Genomic DNA, 20953 nt, shown 5'->3' with positions numbered 1-20953 from the left:
CCTGTGTCCTTGTTACCTTAACAAAATGTCCGGAGGACAAAATAGTTGCCAAAGTTGAAATGAAGTAGTCTATGGGAGAAGCTTCCTCACTGTTTTTCACAGCTACAGAAAAGATGAAGCAGAAGGCGGCACGTAGAGAAATCTTGCTCCTAGGCATCTGGTATTTTCCATTACTTGCTTCCTTTGTCTCATATCCACTGGATTTCCTGGGGGCATGGAATGGGGCCTAAACAGAAATAACGATACTAGGGTAAGAGGAATCCACTGGTTAGAACTGGGGGACAAGGCTTCCAAGCACTGTTCACTGCTTGGTTTCTGAGTCTCTAAGTGACCTGGAATTAATCACTTCTTTTCTGTGTCTCAGTTTCTTCTCCCGTAAGAAAGGAACACACTTATTTAGTTGCTCTGTCTCCAAGGGCTGTTGTGATACATAATTAATCTTTATAAATCATTTACTGGTCTTTGAAGTAAAAGGGCTGTATTTATTTAAGAGTACAAAGCAGCAGTAACAGAATAAAAAAAGGAACATAGAAAAAGAATATTAGTTAATTCCTAACTAATCCTAACAGGATTTTCTTCCTGTGTCATCTGCTAGGACACTGCTGCATCTTTTGGCATTATATAACATGCTGCTTTTGTTCTGTGTCACAGTGATTGAAGTATGGCTGCTCAGCCAGAAGCAGCAGCCCAAACTGCAGGTCTAAAACCTCCTGAACTTGGAGGTAAGAATATGACTGCCACAGAAATGAAGAGAAATCAGGGGAATGATGAGCTGCCATGTCTTAGTAATTATGCTCCGTGGAAAGAGTGTTTTTATGAAAAGGTACAGCAGAGGTGTCTGAGTCTGCAGGAGACAAAGGTGAAGATGATTCGTGCACAAAAGGCAAAAGAAGAAAAGGTGAAGAAGAGAGAACCCTGTGACTGGATGTCCAAAGAGTGGTTCAGTGAAGAGAAAGAGTCACTAGATACTCACATCTATTTGCTTGACAAACTCCTACCTACGTTAATCCCAGGAATGGAAAAACTCTTAATGGAAGTGGAAAGAAAGAATGTGCTTGCACCGGACAAAGAACCAAGAAAATTTAACCCCATTATTTTTCTTGGAGAATATCTGATGAGACATAACCCTCAGTATAGTATTTCTACAAAACCAGGCCTGTACCTGAGAGGAATGAAGATGGTCACAGAGGAGCTAAAAACTCAGATGCCCGGTACAACATCAGAGAGGTGAGAGTTGAAAGTGTGGCTGGTCACAAGACCAGAGCTGGTGTCTTGATTTCTGTTTTACAAAAGGAATGATGTGACTGCAGCCTGGCTGGCAAAGTGTCGAACAAAATGAACCTTGTGGAGTACAGTGCCAGAGATGGTAGTTGTCTTTCATAAAAACTTGAGAATGCCAGAACATGTCACTCAAAATGAAACACTAGCTATTCCTGTTTCAGGCACTATTCTGCCCTTCACAAGTATATAATTCCTCTTTAGACTCTATCTTAATTACATATGTGGAATGCAAACTACTTTCAAACTGGTCTAGGTTAGTGACAGTTCTTTAGGACAGGTGTTAATATCAAAGGTCTATGGACTCTTCAGATCATTTCTTCTGTATTCTTCCAAACTTAATAAAAAGATACCCTTTTTTCCTCCTTCAGGATGATTTCTCTTGACCAAACTGACAACAATATTGTCCTGGCACATTGTAGAAACTCCTTCTCCTGGGATTTTTACTTAGGCTTTCCTTTCAGATTCTATTTTCCCTTTAGAGTAGAAACTGTCTTGTATTTTATTATGTTGCTTATTTCTGGGGTGTATTCTAGACTGCTTGCTGTAGTATAATATTTAATAAGTATTGGAAGGGGGTTCCACAGCATATTACAATATGCTAAGGTTAGAATGTGAGTGCATTAGGTGAACAATAATGCTTTCATTTTCATCACTCTATTCAGAAAAACACAGAAGTGAACATTTGTGTTTATAGATGACCCAGAGGTGATTGTGAATGATGTCAAAATTACTCATTCACTACTAGATCACTTTATTCTATATCTGTGTTTGTCGAATAATGACTTCTGTTTGAATGGCTGTCTCTTCTATTTGCATAAATAGTACATACAGCTTGAAAATTGGTTTCAGGGTTTCAGTGTCAGGCATTAGGGAAGTAAAATGTTGACATGTCTTATGCATAAACTCTAAGTGAAGATAATTGAAGTTCCCAGTATTATAATGAATAAAAGAGTATGTCAAATCTCTCTCTACTGCTCTGAGTTTCTCTCTCTACATTTCTAGTCCACATACTGTTACAGTTCATAGGAACATGCCTTGTGTGAATACAACTAAAGCAGTGTGGTAAGTGAATTTCACACAGTCACTTATCTCCCTTTTTCCCCCTGATAAAAATAATTTTAACTGACTGATCATGGTCACTGTGTGAGAGCTCAGCTTTTTGTTTTTTCTTCATAAGCAGACGTACAGTAGTACAACCAGAGCTGGTAAAAGATTTTCAATTTTATTTTTACTTTTTAAATGCCAGTCCACTGAAACAAATGATGTGGGGAACCATCTTCTTTTTCAGTGAGCTTTCATTCAAGCACATGTTCTGGGGGGATGTTTAGGATGCCAGTCTTACCACACCTTTGTTTTGGGGACTATTTCACCATCCATGTTGCTTCACAGAGGGACACCTGGATGCAGGAAGTTCAAAAGCATACCTCATTTTTATTTTGCTAAAGAAAGTGAATTAAAATACACAAAAATTCCTGGGGGTTTGGGTTGGTCCTTTTGTTTGGTTTTGGGTTTGGGGGGGAGGGGTCTGCTAAAATACTCTTAGCTTTCATTGTGAATCAGAGCTTATTTCTGGAGAGGTCAGATCTTCCTGTAGAATGCAAAGTGTTGGCTACCGGTGACGTGTTATCTTGGCCTCTTGGCCTTGGCTGTTAAGTCCATGTTTACATTTGGAGACAGGTTCTCAATTTGTAGCTATCAGAGCTGATGCAAAGGAGGTGACTATGAAGACTTGTAGAAATCAATCTCTCTGTAGACAGCACTGCCACAGGCATTTATGTAGCCATAGCTGTAGCAGGTTTTGCATATTTGCTGGTAGTAGTATCATGGGATTTGCATTCACAGCGGCTCAGGATTTACATATTTGTGATGGCTGTATTGTGGGATTTGCATAGGATTCTTAAATCACAGCAGCACAGAGGATTTTACCATCACTGTGTAGCGCTGAGACTCCTCATGTGAGTCACTGGCTTTCTAAACAGGAAAAAAATGTTACAAGAGAAATGCCAGTGCTCAGAATCTCTCACATAAGCACCAGAAAGATGAGGAGTGAAATTCTGGCCCCAGTGATGCTCCCGGGAGCCTCGACATCACGTTCAGGAAAGGCAGGATTTCACCACAGGTTCTTATCTAAAGCTTACCAGTCCTCAGTGAGCTCTCTCAGGCTTCCTCCAGTCTCTCCTTAACTGCCACCTGTCTGGGACTCAAGGCATGCAGGAGAACAGGTGGGAGAAATTCCTTATCCGAATGGATTGATACCTGAAACCGAGACTCGATTTGTCCAGGGATGGTAGTCCTTCAGTCTGAGTCACCCATCCTTGTGTGGGAGTTAGGCGGCTGTCTTCCTGAAGAAACATGTTTCATTCTGCAGGGAGAAGTCACCCTTGCTGCCATCTCATCTTCTCTGGAAGTGTCGAATACTGAAATGAGCTCGCTTTGAAATGGGTGCCCAGCACTGTTATAGCCTGTTTTGCCATTGTTGTCTAGGGAGGAAACGTTTTGTCCCACATCAGAGACATCAGGCAGAGGATGCAGCTGCCTCGTGTTTTAGGACCCTAGAAATAAATGCAAAATTGCAGCACGCAATGTAACTTGTGCTGGGCACTGCCCAGATTAATCACCAGAGCACCTTGGCAACGCCTAGCACTGCCTGAGCTCTGCTTTCAGCTTGCAGACCGCTCCTGAGGAGGAGCTGCAGCTAGAAATGGTCTGGTTTTCTCTTTCTGTCCATAGCATACACTGGAGAAAAATCTGTTTGTTAGTCCACTTAGCTTGGTACCTGCTCCATATCTCCTCTTTGCCATGTCTGTGAAGGAATCAGAAGATAGGAAATTATTTCACCCTTCCCCTGTTATCAAAGTGCTGGAGGCTGAACTGCCTCAGCAGGCACTTGTGCAATGCCCACAATTGATTAAGGAACCCGGCTATTCATTAAGAAACCTCTGCGATAACTGGCCATGAAGAAGAAGTACCTAGTGATAAAACTGACGGTGATCAAAGTGTATTGCTGTAACATGTTAAACAGGCCTTTCTATTGATTAAAGAAAATACCACTGGTTTATAATTTCTAGGATGACCCCATAGCAACAGAAGAGAGCAGGGACAGGATTGGCCCATCTTCACAATATGTGAAACACAGCGGGAAGAAGGGAGCAGAAATCGTTAGTCAAAATATAGTTTCTGGACTAGTGTGTTCTCAGGTACAGAAAAGGAGCAATTCCCCTTCCTCTGAGTAGCCATACAGGGTCTAAGTGAGAGCCACAGAGGTGAGCAGGGCAGCAGTCTCAATGCAGAGACTATTCCAGGAGCCCCCGTGAGCAGGAACTGTTCTCCCCATATGAACTGATCCTTTGGCTGTAAGCATTTTGCATTTCCTAAAGGCTTTTTTTCCATTTCATAAATGAACAAAGTCAAAACCAAAGCAGATGAGTTCTGTGGGATCAATTTTATTCATTTTTTTTGTTGTGCGAAATGGAGGATTGGGAAAAACATGGCTGGGTGATTAGAAAAGCAAAGAAAATGGAAGGAAGAGGAGAAGGAGGTACTTTTAGTCCAAGCTTGCAAACTCTATGTGTTCAAAATGACAAAGAGGTTGGTGTATTATCCCTGTCCTAAGGCAGTAAGGACTTTATTGTGTGAGACTACTTAAGAAATTTCATTGAATGTTGTTCTTTGCCAGTGAAGTGCTCATGTGAAATGGTACTTAGGCTTTGAGACAAATGCATACTGACGCAATTTTGTTGGTAAATCAAGTGTAGCAAAATTAGGCACCTCTGTTCCTGCTAAAATTGAAAGAAAATTGAAGGACATCTACACAGTAAATGATTACCGCCATTATAAATGTGAAGGTAAAATTTATCACTGTTGAAACTACACAAAGTAGGAGAGCTGTACAGCTGATTTTCCCTTAAATGTCTACCGTATAGTCTACCAGAGGCTCTCTCCACATGCACGTACCTGACACTCAGAGGTTATTTCTTCAGATTCATAGTTACACTAGATTTCAGGAGATGATACATGTCAGAATATAAATATTCTCACCTCCTTGGAGCTGCCCTCTGAAAACACAGATTACTAATATCTAGTCCAACAGTCACACTAGTAATTTGGTGCCCCAAACATCAAGTATTTCTTTGGAAAAAAATCTGCTTGTACTAGAAGGACAAGAATTTCAGTAGGAATTTATTTCCTTTCCTTTTGTTCTTCAGGGTAGACTTAATCTAGCTTAAATATGTTTATGATGGTATCTTTCTAAACCATATTCCCATGTCCTACAGGCTGGCCAGGATGAAGTTGGAGGCAAAGAACAAACGTAAGGAAAGGGAGCAGCTGGAAAATCTGAAGTCTCAGGTGAAAGAGATGAGAAAGGAGGCGCTGGCAATTCAGTTCAAAGAGTGGACAGTGGATGTCAGTGGCAGAATACCGGTTGCACTGGTAACTAGAGATGATCCTTGGTAACGCACTGCTATGATTGTTCCGGACAGGGGGAAAAGGAAGTTTGTGATAGTGCCATCTGCCCTGGCATGGCAGCATGGAGCACAAGGATGGGTAATGGCTCTGACATCCCTTAGGGTCAGGGTGCAAGTCGCTGTCTACCACTTAGCCTCACCAAGCCCTGATTCCCCACAAGCACATGGAAGGATTGTGATGCATTCTCCACAGAGGTCCTGGGAAGCTAAATGCCCCTTAAGGTACTCAGACACTCCTGAGGTTGTTGGATACGTACCTCATCACTGGATGTCCTTCTCTGCAGCTGGTTATCCCTCAGAATCCCCTTAAAAAGGTCCGAAGCAGCAGTCACTCTTGCTCTCCTGTGGCCTCCGTTAAATCTTCTTTCTTCCCCTGTGACTCATACAGATTGATACTGCAGCTCATAAAAGATGAGATTTGCAGTGATTGTAATACATCTCTTGGTACAAGCATCTTTCTTACAAGTCACACAAAGCCCCTAGGAGATTATCCTGTGGTTACACACAGCACAACATAGACAAGGTCTACACTTAACAGGGCCCACCTACGTACGGTAAGAAGAATTGATGGCCCATACGACTTACTATTCCACATGATTTATTTTAGTAATTGCCCACTGTCTTCTGCATGAAACAGGCCTTTGACTATTACCTTAATTTGTAGGTTCAGAGTGCCCTGAGGTCTTTTCCAGATGTCATTGCTTCTACTCCCATAGATGTGAGAAAAGGTAAGTTTTTTATGTGTCTCCTTTAGTTTTATTTCTGTGGTCTGAATTCTGATGCAAACTGTGAGCAAACAGTGAATGAACAAGTTTGATAATAGAGAAAGAATCTCTAGGGGTAGTTACACCAGCTAGGATATTAACCACAAATCTTCAGACAGATTGGAAAGAGACTGAACCACCATGTGGTTCATCAATATGATCTTGAAAAGTATGGAAAGTAGTTTAAAAAATCTTTCAAAGAGATAGAAAGATCAGATGCAGGCCCTTTCCACTTACATCCTGCATTAGCCAGACATTGCCATGTGCTTATCACAATTTCTAAGAATCACCGTAACCACCTCCTTCATCTCCTCTATCCCACGGTACTCCTTGTCTCATGGGAGGTCTTGGAAATCCCATGGATAGTTTGGCATACTGGGAGGTATGGAGGAAAGGTAGGATCGAAAAAAATGAAGTCTGACAGTGTTATTACCTTTTATGGTTTCAGGGAAAATGCTGAAGCTTACCTAACACTCCACCAAATCACACATCTTGTCCAGCCGTTCCCTTTGCCAGTCCCAGGCATGCCAGTGACGCACAACACAAGGGCCTCTGTATCAGAGCACTCAGCACAGAAAGATTTCCGTAATTCCTGTCCACTTTACATAGCTTACACTTGACCTCCCCGAATAATGATAACAGGCTAGATAGAGCCAGGAACATTGAAGTGGCAATGTACAGCCTGCTGCCAGCCCTTTACATCGATAGCCTGTAATGCTCATCAATAGTAACAAATCTGCCTTTGCTGGAAGATGGGATGGTAAGCAGGGAACCTCCAGAGTGCATTTCTGCTTGCTGCTGAAGTCACCTCTGTCTAGAGCTTGCCCTTGCTTAGCCCTTTCTATATTACAGAATTGTTCCTCTGAGTAATCATCCTATATTGGTAGTACGTTGTGCGAATGCCAAACACGGCCCTTACACTCCTGCTGTGGTGGCTGTGGTTCTCCAGCGTGAACAGATACTGGGATGTGAGACTGAGAAGGAAGTTTCTGTCCAGATACTTGCTCTACAGATGCCGGAGGTGCTTTATGTCATATTTCGCTAACTGTGTGGCTCCATTTCTTAGCGTATTTCATTTAATAGCACCCAATATACATTAATGGAACATTAAGCTTTGGCTTATAGTTTAATAAAGATAATGTCCAGTTTAGGAATGTCTTAAGCAACACAAGATAAATGCATTCCATGGTGAATTTTCTCTTTATTCCTGATATATTGTAGAAGGAAGAACAGAAAAATAATTCCAACAGAAATAGCATGTCTGTGCTCAAAGACCTCACTCAGAAATCTGTGCAGACATTTGACATACCTGCTCAGTTCCATCATATCAGCCCAGAAGCTGACCAAAAGATAGTTTTGAATATCCTAATCAGTAAAAATATTCCCACAGAACTTCCTGGGAAAGTTACTGACTTTCAGATTCCACTCTTGCAAAGCAGAATCCATGTCCCCAGAATTTTAACGCTGTTTTATCCGTTTGTTAAAGCAAAAATAATTTCTTCCCTCACATAGTTGTAAGTACTGTTAAAATCATTGCAATTTGCACCAGCATATGTCAAGAATAAATATGACCATACAGTTCTGAATAGATAAGTGCAGATTCTCAGCAAAAGAAATATGTAAGAATCAGATTTAGATAGCCTCTATACAGTCAGATGCTTCAGCTATTTTGTAGGATAACCTCAAATAAATGTAATCCAACATGAGAAGAAAGTTAATGTAACATAACAGTGTGAAAAAAAATGTGTACAATATGCAAAACCATAACTTTTTTGCTTTCTAAACCAATATCCCTTCATTTTTTACTAGCAATCTATGGCAGGAAGCTGGAAATCATCGACACGTTGGAAAAAAAAGTAAACATAGATGAATTCACAGAGGTGAGAAAAGGAATAAGAGCATCTGATTCAGAAAATGATGTTTATCACAAAGTAATAGCATTTCCCTGGGGACTGCTAAGATGAGTAAGTGAAGGGCTTCACTTGTCCAGCATCCCAGGTAACTGGTTGTTTCAGGACATTTCATGTTCCCTCTCCATATCCATCCTCTGCTGTCAAATGCTTCCATGCTGGCCAGCAAGGGGGACGTATTTGGCTTTCCTCAGAGCTGCAGCCTGTGCCGCTCTCTGAGAAGTCACTCTAGACGCAGTGGTTTTTAGGACATCCCTCGCAGTCCCTTTCTAGAATGCCAAAGCCCTGAATCACCTGTGAATTCAGATTTTGCGTTGGCTGCTCAAGGGAGTTTAATGTCCCAATATAACCGTTAGCCTGAGGTAATTAGTAGTGCCCCCAAAGTATTGTTATTTCTGATTAAGTTATATTAACCATAGAAAAACCTAACAAGTGATGAACTGGGATGGGAAGGTCTACTGTTTTTTCCCTGAACTGTTACTGGCCTGAACTATAATCAAACTGCAACAAGTGTCATAAATGCCTGAGAAGCATAACCAGGCTTAAAAATACGCAGTTTTAAAATCAAAAGCTATCATTGAGAAACATCAGAAGTGTGTTTTTAGCTCACCAAAATCAATAAATGTAGTTGGAAGTTTCACCCCATTGCTCTACTCTTCATCAATCTGAAAACAGCCAAATCAGTTCAAACTATATTTACTGAAAAACTCTCCAGGCCAAGACTTTGCCAGCCATTTCTACCTACGACAGAGCCAAATTTTATGGCTGGGTAATTAAACCTGTGAAAAGGGATGTTTAGAATAGAAATAATGACAGACCCTCAATTGCAGCAGTGCTAGTGGGTGCTGTTACAATAATTAAAAACAGAGTATAAAGCAGCTGTGCAGAGACTAATTTTAAGCAACCATGTGTGATTTTTGTGCCTTCTTTGCTCTCAGGAGACTCACATGTTTGTTTTTTTGCACAGAGATGCATTTTTATGATAACTTGTTGAAGGCTTTTTTAAGCATGAAATGAGGTATTTTCAAATTTAACCTCAGAATAACTGCATTTAATTAAGAAAACTATTGTGGATAATGGGAGCCCAGAGAATTGCTTTTCTCACTGAAATGAAGCATCCATCCATAACCCCTATGGTACATGTATAAGCACTGAATGAATTCATGCCCCATTAGCATTAGAAAAATGTTTTCAAATACATTTTGTGTACTCTTTATTTTAACTCAATTAAAGATATGACAACAGAGATCAGAAGTACAAAAGATACGGACTGTCAGGCTGTGATTTACCAGCCAGTAGTGCAACGTTGTTCTCAGAATATATTCTCTGATGCTTTTTCCAGTCCAGTTTTAATTGAATCAAATGATGAGGCTTTCATCACTCCCCTTGGGAAAATGTTCCACAATCACAGGCCTCGCTCTCAGGACAGGGCTGTTTCTAATCCTCAGCTACAACTTACCTTTGTTCATCAGTTTGCATCATCCACCAAAACCAGAAAAAGAGATGATCTTTCTCCATGCTGGTCTAGGCCCTTTGACATATGGAAAGCATTGCTTTTTAATGGACCTTAAAATTAAATGGCATCTTTTTTTTTTTTTTTTCCCTTGAATTCAGTGCAGCTTTGGGTTACTTACAGGCTGTTAGAAACTCAGTAGAGAGACCTCACACGTTGTTGCTGGGTTTGGGGTTTTTTTCCCAGACATGCAAAACAGTGACTGTTGAATTTTTACATCCTTCGTGAAGAGCTCATGGCATCATTTATATTAAAAGTGTTTAAATCCCAAAGACCAGTCCTTAATAGTTTATTTCAGAGGCTCAGTACTCTAACATGCAGAACCCCCAGCAGTATGACACAAAGCTATTCACACCAAGGGAAATACTCACATTGCCTTTGCAGGGTCAGAATCAGGCTTTAAAGGATTTTTCATGATTGCATGTGGCTTCCTCGATTTCTGTTGAGATCAGCAGGAACAAAAAGCAGAGATCCATTGTTATTAATCATAATGTGTTCGCAGACTACAGCGAGGTCTCACACTGGATAGCAAGAAGGAGGTGTGCCAGCTCTCTTCAGATGGGTGTCAAAACCTCTTGGTTAATAATAAATATATGTATGCTTATTATGTGTACAGTACTTTACACGGTAGAGTGCTTTACACACATCAACTAAGAAAAGCCTATGACTCTACGATAGTTCCTCCTGCCCACACAGCCGAACATACGCTTCTAAAAAATTTTTTGTGGAGCTGTTAGACAGCAGTATTAATACACAAGCCTTTGGATGTGTCATCAAGATGACATACAAAATAACAAGCTGCTTGTCCAACCTGCCTTCTCCCAACTGCTGTCATCTTTAAGGTTCATCTGTCACAGGGCTCCGGGTTGTAATAGCTCTGAAAAGCTAGTAGATACACGTAGCCCCAGATCTGCCACCTTCTCTCCAACCCACCTACATCCTCTCTTTTTATGCTGAAATCCAGAAAAAACATACATTTCGTTAGGAGTTCTTCTTTCCCACCAGCCACCCCTCAGGCCATTGGCTGCTGCTTTTCTGCTCTTCCTCTCTTCTCCACTTGTCCCATATATTTGGAAATTATGCAATATAGATATGAATAATAATAACAACATATATTAGTATTTCAGTTTGTTAATGCCTGTGCGGCATTTCAACATGTCCAAGATGTTCTAGCACTTATGTCAGGTATCCATACTCTAAAAACAGACTAATGGGAAACATTCTGTGTTTTGCAAATTCCTCCTTTTAACTGTATGGGCTCCCTGTTACGGTGGCTGGCTCCAGAAACCAGCTATAATAATTCAGCACAGGCTTTGGAATCGTGGTTTGTTCTGATGGCCATTATTATTTATGTCATGCACACCACATTTTTAGAACCATATTGCTTTTGCTCATAAAAACCACATGGCTATAAATCTAAAGTGTTAAAGTGTCTCCAAGGCTAGAACTTAAAATAAATCTCGAGTCAGTAGTATTCCCAGTGTCAGAGGACCTAGGTGACAGCAGGCTCATTTTCAAAAGGTTCTTTCCTTTTTTTATTGTATCCAGACTGGTTCTCTAAACACTGAAATTGTGGGCAATGGTCATTTTGTGGCAGTAGAGAGTTGAGCGACTGTCAGTTCTGCAAAAACTAACGGCTCAAAATGCCTCCTTGAGAGTGAAGTCAAGAATACTAAATGCTACAGAAAACCACAGAGAACTTACATCCTCTCTGAGATAACCTAGCTTCAGCAATGACATTTCACAGGAGGGATTCTGATCCAGCATCTCTGAACCATTGAACATGATAAGTGACCTCTGGGCCGGGAAAGGAACTGTTCAATATGCATTTGTGCAAGTGCCTGGTGCAGCAGTGTCCCAGGCTTGTGTGGAGAATATTGCTGCTTCTGAAAGAAAGAACAAAGTAGGCAGTGTAGCATCTGTGCACCAAGTTTGCATTGCATTAGCACATTAACTACAAATTCACATATATTTTAACACATGCAATAGATTTTTAAGAGTTCAAATAAAGGTGAAAATACTTGAAGAAAGCTAACCATTTACACTACTGCTTTCTCTCCATAGTATGTCTATTCCTACACTGAACATTTTTCAAATGACATGTTCCAAGAAACCCTGAAGCATCTCTCTCAGTGTGCTGCTGACTTCCAAGAAGCAATAAGACATGATATGCGGAGGCAAATGTTTACTGATGTCTTCCTAGACTGTGATTATGGAAAGGTAGGCAAAGCAGCTCTCAACCTAATTTCAATATGGTGATGCTTCCAGTTTGGTATTTCTCTGGGTCACTGCCTTCTTTTTTATTCTGCATGACTTCAGATACTCTCTTTGTGCTTACTCAGCGTTATTTTAGTGGACAATAGTTGCTGCATTGCCTTCAAATTCATAGTTCTTAGACACAGAAATAGCAAATAGCCTATAAGCTGATGGCTAATTAAAAACTGAATGACCTAATGTGATGACTCGGGGCTGGAGTTTGATGATTCTGGAGAAGAAATTAACCACAAACTTTACTACTTCTGGTCATTACCTGTTCCCACACAGAATGCTTGGATGCTAATTTGTCTCTTCAGCCATACTTCGGAAAAGATAACCTGGTATAGACTGACCTTAACAAATGTGCACATTACTACAATAGTAACATATATTGTGTTATGTTGCATTAATTTATACACCTTTAGGGCTTCTATCAATTAATCTCATAATAGTTTAAATTTAAAATGCAAAATAATCTGTCTTTACAACCTCTCTGAGAAAAGTACTGTGAACTTCAGCCACAGTTTATGGGCAGGAAATTAAAATACAATGAGTCAGTTACAGAGCTGGAACTGGAAGTCAAAAGCCATAATTTGGTTTTCAGCAGCTCTAAACTCTATCTATTGGCCTCTGAATACACCTGCATCCCCATTTAAAAAAAAAAAAAAAAAAAGCTAGACTTAGTAGAGAACCAGTAAACAGTAGGAGCTGAAGAATCAGTGGCATAAGCTATTGCTAAAAACTTGGGTTTCATCCAAAAACTATGGTACTTACTATGAGTAGCCGCCGTTAGCCAGCTGCTGGCTACTACACAGCAAACAGTTGCCATAATCTTACAGTTTTCTCCCCTAAATAAATTATATATTCCATCCAGCACTCCTCTAGTGATGTTTACAGCATACTTACCCAGAATGAACTGTGCTCTACAATGTCATGCTAATAATGTCATTACCGCTAAGAGAATGGAATTACAGAGCACGTTTCAACACCAATGGTATGTTTTAGAGAATAGCAGGCAAGCTGCTGGTTCAGGGATGAGGAAAGAAATGTGTCTACTTCCCAGTCAGGAGACATTTCATTTTCCTCTTGCTCTGTCAGGAAGAGCTATGATGGATCCTCCTGGGTAGAGTGATATATAAAGCCGAGTCCTATCTTTGCTATGCATTTTGAAAGGATCCCTTCTTTCCCTTTCATGTTTTAGTATTACTTTCTTCCTATTATTTCTATGGCAGTAATCACCATCTCCATGCTACTAATCCCAGTGGAATCTCAGAGGCAAAGAACCAAAAATGCTAGCACAACATAAGAAGAGTGAGCAGCTATCAGCACAGATGCCATCGCTGCCCAGAAAAAAGTTATCAGAGCACAAACATTGTTGCTGTTTCTAGCCTCCCCGTAGCCTTGCTCTGCAAACTGAGTTCACTAAACTGTAGTGTGGGCCATGCAGTTCTTTTAAACCTGACCTGGTTTCTTTTGTATAGCTCTAATAAGTCCTGCCATACCGTACCCACAGGGAAGATAAAAGATGCAAACTAACCCAAGGACTTCTACCACTTGAACGTGGTCCATTACCTGTAGTACTCATTCTGCAAAGCACAGCAAAGCAGTTGTTTCAGTTCCTAATTTACATTTGTTTGGTAGCAGGCAGTTATTCCAGTCTGCATGGTGAGTGTGGCTGGCTGCCTCTGTGAGTTGCAATTAGGGCCGCAGAGCTGAGAAAGCAGTGTTTAAATTACAGTCAAATTAGAAGGTATCCACATGATCATTATCATGATTTCAAATGCATGCATCCAGAAGGATGGCAGCTCAGCAAGAACAGCCTGGACTATAGAGTGAAGCAGAAACTTTCCAAGACAATACCAGAACACAGTTGTATCGCTGCTCTAATGCCCAAAAAGGCAATAGCTCTGTGAATTTTAAGCTTATTGTCTCTCTGTGCTCACAAGCATCAAGTATAGTTTCTTTTATGCATTATAACAGAATCTGCATTAATTTTCAGGGGCGTTTTAAGCCGGGGATCTTTAAATGTAACTGAATTTAGTCAGAGATTAGTTTTCAAACTAATGAAGTTTGAGCTTCTGATTCCCTTTATGCAGTACAGCAGCAACAAAGTCTGCTTTCTCGTGACCCTTTCTGAGTGTCTGTTCTTCCCATCTTGCTCACTAACAAGCATAGTGTGGTGTTCAAGATACACACATCACGTTTCCAGAAAAACAATCAAGCGGTTAAACACTGACCTATCACTGATGAAATAGCAAGTCTGGTTTAGTCTGTGTTGCTAAAGGAATTACTCAGAGATCACAGAGCATTGCTGAAAACAACTGAGAATCATCACCTGCCAATATCTAGGTGACAAGAAAATTAGGTCAACATGTTTCAACTCTCTAGCCACTAAAGTTGGCATTTGTTAAAAGTGGAGACAAGTTTTGGGCGGTTGTACAAACACAGATGGTCGGCTGTTATTTATAGCGAATGCTGTACCTGTCCTGCCAACAAGACTCAGTACGAAGGGCTGATGGGCAGGAATCTTTCATCAGCCTCCCTGGTCACAGAGCAACTACAAAGAAACATGACCTTTGCTAGTAAATTTGGGAACCCAGAAAGATAGCGTAACTGGGTATAGGACCTTGGAACTGGTTTTCCTGTTGTAATGCTCTTCTCATCTATAGATAGCTTTACTGTGACACATTCCTCCCAAGGTAAGTTGTAAGGAAAAGTGTCCTGAAATAACAGAGACATCTGGTAGAATGGCAAATCTACATAAATCGTAAACGTTAAAACAAGGTGGAAAATATACCCCTAATTCATATTCAGTAATTTCTGAAAAGGAATTTACTATTTTTAACAATATCTAAAAATAAAATTATTTCATCTAAATCACAAAAAAACTCTTCTAGAATTGGAGTTATCTAAATCCTCCGAGTATATTACTTTAACATGACAAAAAAGTATCTGAATCCCAAAACAACATTTTAATTTTTTTTAATAATACTTCATTCATTGATTTACCTTTTTAATAAAAGAAAGCTTTGCATTAGTGCTGCCAGCTTCAAGGCAACCAGCAGATGATTGTGACAAGTAACAGCTGAGGAAATTTAAAGGGAAAATTAAGTGTGTGTAATGGAAATACTGAATGGAGAATTACACAGTGATCTGGTAACATCTTCAAAAACATGTTCTGTGTTTGTATATCTACTAAACAGATGCAGAATCCGATCTGATATATTCAGCTGAAAAGCAAACAGCATAGAGAAATGTTTGCATGGGAGCATGCAAGATATTTGTATATTAAAGTCAAGAAGATGAAGATCCTGGGAATCAGGGCCTACTCTTTTAAGTTTAGGGACAGAATTATGTGATGACATTTGTGGTTCCAAACCCACACATGGCTGAAATTCAACTGTAATTTCCAGCTTTTTTTTACCAGCAGGAATTAAGTTACAGGAGTCTGAAACACTAAAACTGGACTAGACAACAGGTTACATTTCGGTTCTGATCCTTTTCTCAGAATTTGCAAAAAGCTTTCAATTCCATTTAAAGGAAAGGTGTTGTAGTAACAGAAAATGTGATTTATTCACTTAGTTTTCAGTATTAGCTTCTGTGGGAGGCAATTCTCCGCTAAGTCATGGGTGTCTCTCAGTTGTTTTCAAATCCTCAGTTCCTAAACACTGATGCCATTAATTACAGTTTTAGATTATAAACAATACAGTCATCTTGAGCTCATTTCCAGAAAAGAGCAGCAAACTTCTTCACTTATTTCTTCAGCCTAAGGGCAGGAAAAGGTCACAAAGAATTAAAAGCTCGGTGAATTTTACATTTTGCGGTCTTTAAAAGCAAAATGTGAAAAGGAAATCAGTAATTCAGTTGGAAAGCTACTTGCTACAAATAATGAACTTAAGTAAATCTGTTCTCTAATTAACTACTATATTTCAGAAATGGGAGGGAGATTACAAAGGTGACAGGACTTAAATAATGACAACAGGAATTCATCATAAAGTGGAAAACTTGCAATCGTTTAGATTTGCTTTACTTTTTAAACTCACAATTTCCTGATTGGAAATGGCCTATTTCATTGTCTTTTCCTGGTTTTATTGTCCGTATACATTCACCCTGAGCAACAAGGACTTAATAAACTCTGTGTGTTCCTCTGCACTGGAACTGCGGATATCTCTCTCACCTCTGTGGTCAAATGCATATACATTTTTAAAGGAAATTAGGAAGGTTGTCATAATAGCTCAGGTTTTTGGACTAATTGTTTTCCCAGGCAGTTGCCAATACATAATGCTTCAAAGGAAATGAGGGGGCACAAAACCAAACTACAACGTGCAGTCACTAACATAATACAGCACAGCCCATAATATGTGAAAATTCTTCCATAGTACTGTCAGGCAATCAGTATCTGTCCTGAAAGTGTGAAATGTTGAAACTTTGATCTTTACATGAAGAACGTCTTTGGCAGAAGTGGTTACAATCATCCAACTGTAATTTGTCAAGAATATGCAAGAGGATGTGCCTACAAAGTAGTATGTATGAGGAGTTCCAGCTAAGCCCAGAGAAGAAATTTTTGCCCCTATGAAATCAATTCACTTCTTTGAAATTTCTACTGATGTTCTGGTAATGGATCATTTTCAGTCACAATTAATTCTTAGCTAACAGTGCCTTTGTAGTGCTGCAAATGTTGATGTAAGTCCCAAGAACCAGAAACAAAATACAGTAATTGTAATCTTTTTGTCTAGGTTGGGCTCTTAGACAGACAAAAAATACTCGCCCTACTGGTAGACTTCTATGACAGAAGCCCGGTGATTGCTAAGAGGGGATTCTGTAACCCAAGACAGTGTAAGTATATGGGATGTTTCAACTGTGGTTAAAACATTAGGAGGTCACATGAGGTGCTGTAGTTACTATATGTTTCGTAAGTGTTACCAAAAATGGACAGAGCCTAAAAAAGACCCAAATGAATGCTGTGACCTATACACCATAATTTGCAAACGTGTTTTGCAAACTGTGATGCAATGTTCAGAAAGACTTCAGCATCCAAAACTTTTCCTTCCTACAAAATTCTGAAGTACTTTTTAGAAGTAGCATTAAAGAAACTGCTTTTCCTGAAACAATTGTTCTTTCTAACTGGGCAATATTAGAAGTTTATTTCGTGTTTACACTAAAATTTCTTCATGAACGTGGAAGGATAAAGAAAAAACACAGAGAATAATCTACATGGAAGTAAAATATTTTAAAGATATTGGACATTAATTAATTGCTAAGATCAAATGCAAGGCAAATTACAGCTTGCTTTCTTAGTATGGAGAATTATGAAACATTTATTTCAAAAGAAATATGGTGTAATACACAATAACAAGTGCAGTTCTCTGCAGGCAAAGACATTATTCTGAAGTTTTGTGTTTCTGAGATGCATGTTTGCAGAAGGTACTTTCTGATAGTTTATATTTGCTTGGGAATACCTTTTTTCTTTTTCTTCAGATTTTCTTATACAATACTAGAGACCATAAAACCAATGCATACTATCAACTTACCAAAATTTTTTTCTATTCTAGGGCCAATAATTGAGCTGCAAGAGATTGAGCTTGCAGATTTATGGGGAGGCCTTGATAGCCAGGAAGTTTGTGAGGAACTCAGTGAAAAGTTAGTCTTGTCTCAAACAGGAATTTCTGAGGGAGAGATTTTAGCGTATGAAGCTGTAGATGATAATAGACAAGCCACATACAGGATGAGAACTAGAGTCAGAGAAGGTCTGTTTGAACAAATGGGCACAAGTGAAGCTGAGACTGGAGGAATTTCTAAGGAAGAAATCCAAGCAGCAGAATCAAGTGATGCTGAAGTGAGAAAGGAAGGTAAGGACACTGTGTCAGCGGTGAGAAGCACTGATTTTGAAGCTCGTGATTTGGATGGAGATACAATATATAGTGAGAAATCCAGGTTCCATGAAGACATCAAAACTGAGAGGCAAACTGAGTCCGCAAGTGCAGACAAACAGGAGGAAGCTTTCCCAGGATCAGCCTCTACTGGGTACAGTCTGAGTAAAGGTGGAGAACCTGGATCTGAAAAACAGGTGGAGGAAGAGGAATTTAGCCTGGGTAGAGAGCCTGATACAGAAACAAATAGGGAAGAAGGTTATCATATCTCCGACACAGAACCTGGCTCAGAAGGGCAAGTTAGTCAGGAGAAGGACAACTGGATTGCAGAAGCAACCAACACAACACCTGAAGCTACAACCATGACCTCAGAAGCTGTGGCAGACATGGACATCATTACTTCAAAACAGGATGCTCCAGTTGCAGAGGTTGTGAAAGAAACTCCTGCAGGAAAAGAGAGTTTTTCTAGGCAGCATGGCAGCCAGTTTGGCCAACAGACAAGCCCAGAGACAAGACTGCAGGATGAGGACCTTCTGCAAGACAAAGGTAAAGGTAAAGCATTCTCCTTTATTCTGGCAGACCTTAATCTTTTTCAACATATACATGTGGACTGGTTTAACTATAGGTGTGGTTTTAATCCATTTCAAAACTATTGAAAGCACGTGAGTGATTTCTGAACACACAAGACAATAAGCTTCACTGTCTTCTCAACATGTTTTTTTCTGCCGAGGTTTCAGAGTATGTTCCTCTCACAGGACAGCAGGTGAGTCACTTTGCTGGTGATCTGTATTCCAGGCACTGAGCAGACACTTTAATTCAAGTAGGGACTTCCTGAAGCAGCAACATTTTTATAATAAGGAGAAACTTTATGTTCTGTTTCACTCTGTAATATTGGTAGCAAGACAGGAGCCTGAGCACGTTAAATATAGAAATGACTTTTAATAATTTTTAGACTGTGATTGCCCATAGGGAGATATCTTATGGGATCATATATCAGGAACCTTTTATTTTAAGCTCCCACTGTGTTTCTAAAGGAACATCATACTTAATTGTGTACAAAGGCCCTTGTTCTAGGAAGGCTGTGGTCGGGCAACTGTGTGTTTCATGAGAGGTACTTTCTTAAACATACTAGAAGGATGAACTTCCTTGTTTAAAACACTGCAAGGACTGGGTCTACACTGCCAGAGCAGTCTAGTGACAGACTTATTACATAAAGGGCTGTAAAGTTGATGATACAGCCCATTGGTACCTACAGCCTTCTGTGGTTAACTTCCAGCACTCAGCACTAACCTGTCATTCAGCCAGTCCCTGGATGCGCACATCCTGCGTTGGTTGGGGCATGCAGTACTTCCATCTTCAGAGCAGATTCCCACCCTGTCCTTGCAGAAACAATGGTGTGATGGTACGATGCTCTTTGAGAGAAAGGTGGATGGAAACAAGAAGTCTGAATATAATTTTGAACCTATCTTGGAAAAAAGTTATCTTATTGCTCTTGATAAAATGGATATTTGTATCTGGGCTTAAGAAATGCAACATTCACCAGGTGAATTTCAGGAAGCAGTATTTCCAGACAGTAAAAATAAATAGCTACTGATAACAAGGGTAACTCCAGAAACACAGAGGTAGATTTTACATATTAATCAGAAGGGTGCTCAGACTAGTAAGCTCTGGTTCATGGAAGATTTATTTTTAAAACTGCAGGTCCAGCACACTCAGACAGACAGGATTCTCCAGCTGAAGCTAGCCAGGAGTTTGAAGTGCCACGGTCAGGTGACTGCTCATGTCAGCTCTTTTCATCTGTTTTAGAAACTGTAGCTTGGAATATGTATTTAAAGGCTTCTATAAAAGCTGTATCTTGTGTATTTTTTAAAAGCATACATCATTACAAGGTATATTTTATCTTTCATCAGGTGACCTTCTGACTGCTGACCTAAGTTGCAGGTATAGCAGCTATGGAGAGAGAATTCCAGAGGACTGGAAATGTGAGAACACTAGATTTCCAGGTATTTGGTCACAAAGTTGTGTGTTCACTTGGGCACACAGTGGCTGGCAGTGTCTGCAGACATGCCAGTGCTGTGAGCTGAAAGTTTTGGCAAGAATACAAACACTAATTCCTGAAGCTGACTTCAAGATAAGAGCAGCGTAGTCTTTGTCTCAGAAGGCCACTTGCTGTGTAACAGTAATTTCAGCTCACCTGTATTCAGGGATATGACTTGGTTGTATGATAGCATCCATGCTAGCCTGGAGCATAAATCTGAAGAGTTACTATTAGAAAAGTATAAGCAGATTAAGGCCTTTAGTCAGCATGGAGTCAGTCTGTATTCAGCCATAATTTCACTGGATAGGAAGTGCAGGATTCAGGACTGCGTTGATATCTGCCAGCTTTAGGGCAGTATTTGGCTTCCTGTGACACACTGTGCTTTCTGCCTTTCAGACTTACATCCCATCATGGCAGAGATTCAGAACCGTTGGGCTTCTTGTACTAGGAGTGCCTTTGATGAAAGCTGCCTCAACCTGCCACAGTTTGTACAGCTCATGGAGACATTTGTTGGTGAAGACATTTCTCTGCCTACTCTGAAGAGGCTTATTGCATTTATCAAAGAAGAATACAAACAGACAGAAGAGGAAAAAATGGAACAACTAGAAAAAGTAAATATTGATAAGTTTTTCTGAGCCCATGTCCAAACAAAAAACAAGCAAATGCCTACAGACACTGACAAAGTCAACTTTTAATCTCATGCTGGCAGAGCTATTCACTTCCAGCCTTGCATTGTCTATTCCTTCAAGAGACCTTTTACCCCTTTGTTTTCATACGGATCCTCCCTCCCTAGCCCTTAGCTCTAGAAGTGATGACAGCTCATCCTGTAAGAGGTTGTCTGTCTGTTCTAGAGCC

General features: G+C 40.1%; 1 protein-coding gene across 1 annotated transcript in view; it reads left to right on the top strand.

Annotated features, from left to right (window-relative positions):
- The first annotated feature begins 661 nt into the window (after nt 1-661).
- EFCAB5 (EF-hand calcium binding domain 5) overlaps nt 662-20953 on the top strand; it is a 33565-nt gene continuing 13273 nt past the window's right edge. Inside the window, exons 1-10 of the mRNA XM_075719853.1 lie at nt 662-1227; nt 5556-5712; nt 6412-6475; nt 8321-8391; nt 11999-12154; nt 16927-17026; nt 17743-18606; nt 19762-19830; nt 19971-20063; nt 20495-20709. Coding sequence (XP_075575968.1) covers nt 662-1227; nt 5556-5712; nt 6412-6475; nt 8321-8391; nt 11999-12154; nt 16927-17026; nt 17743-18606; nt 19762-19830; nt 19971-20063; nt 20495-20709 — 2355 coding nt within the window. The remainder of the gene's footprint in view (nt 1228-5555; nt 5713-6411; nt 6476-8320; nt 8392-11998; nt 12155-16926; nt 17027-17742; nt 18607-19761; nt 19831-19970; nt 20064-20494; nt 20710-20953) is intronic.

The sequence above is a fragment of the Pelecanus crispus genome, chromosome 12 (genome assembly GCF_030463565.1).
Source record: "Pelecanus crispus isolate bPelCri1 chromosome 12, bPelCri1.pri, whole genome shotgun sequence".
Lineage (NCBI taxonomy): Eukaryota > Metazoa > Chordata > Aves > Pelecaniformes > Pelecanidae > Pelecanus > Pelecanus crispus.
Note: the sequence above shows the minus strand (reverse complement) of the source record. Positions and strands in the feature narration are given on the sequence as shown.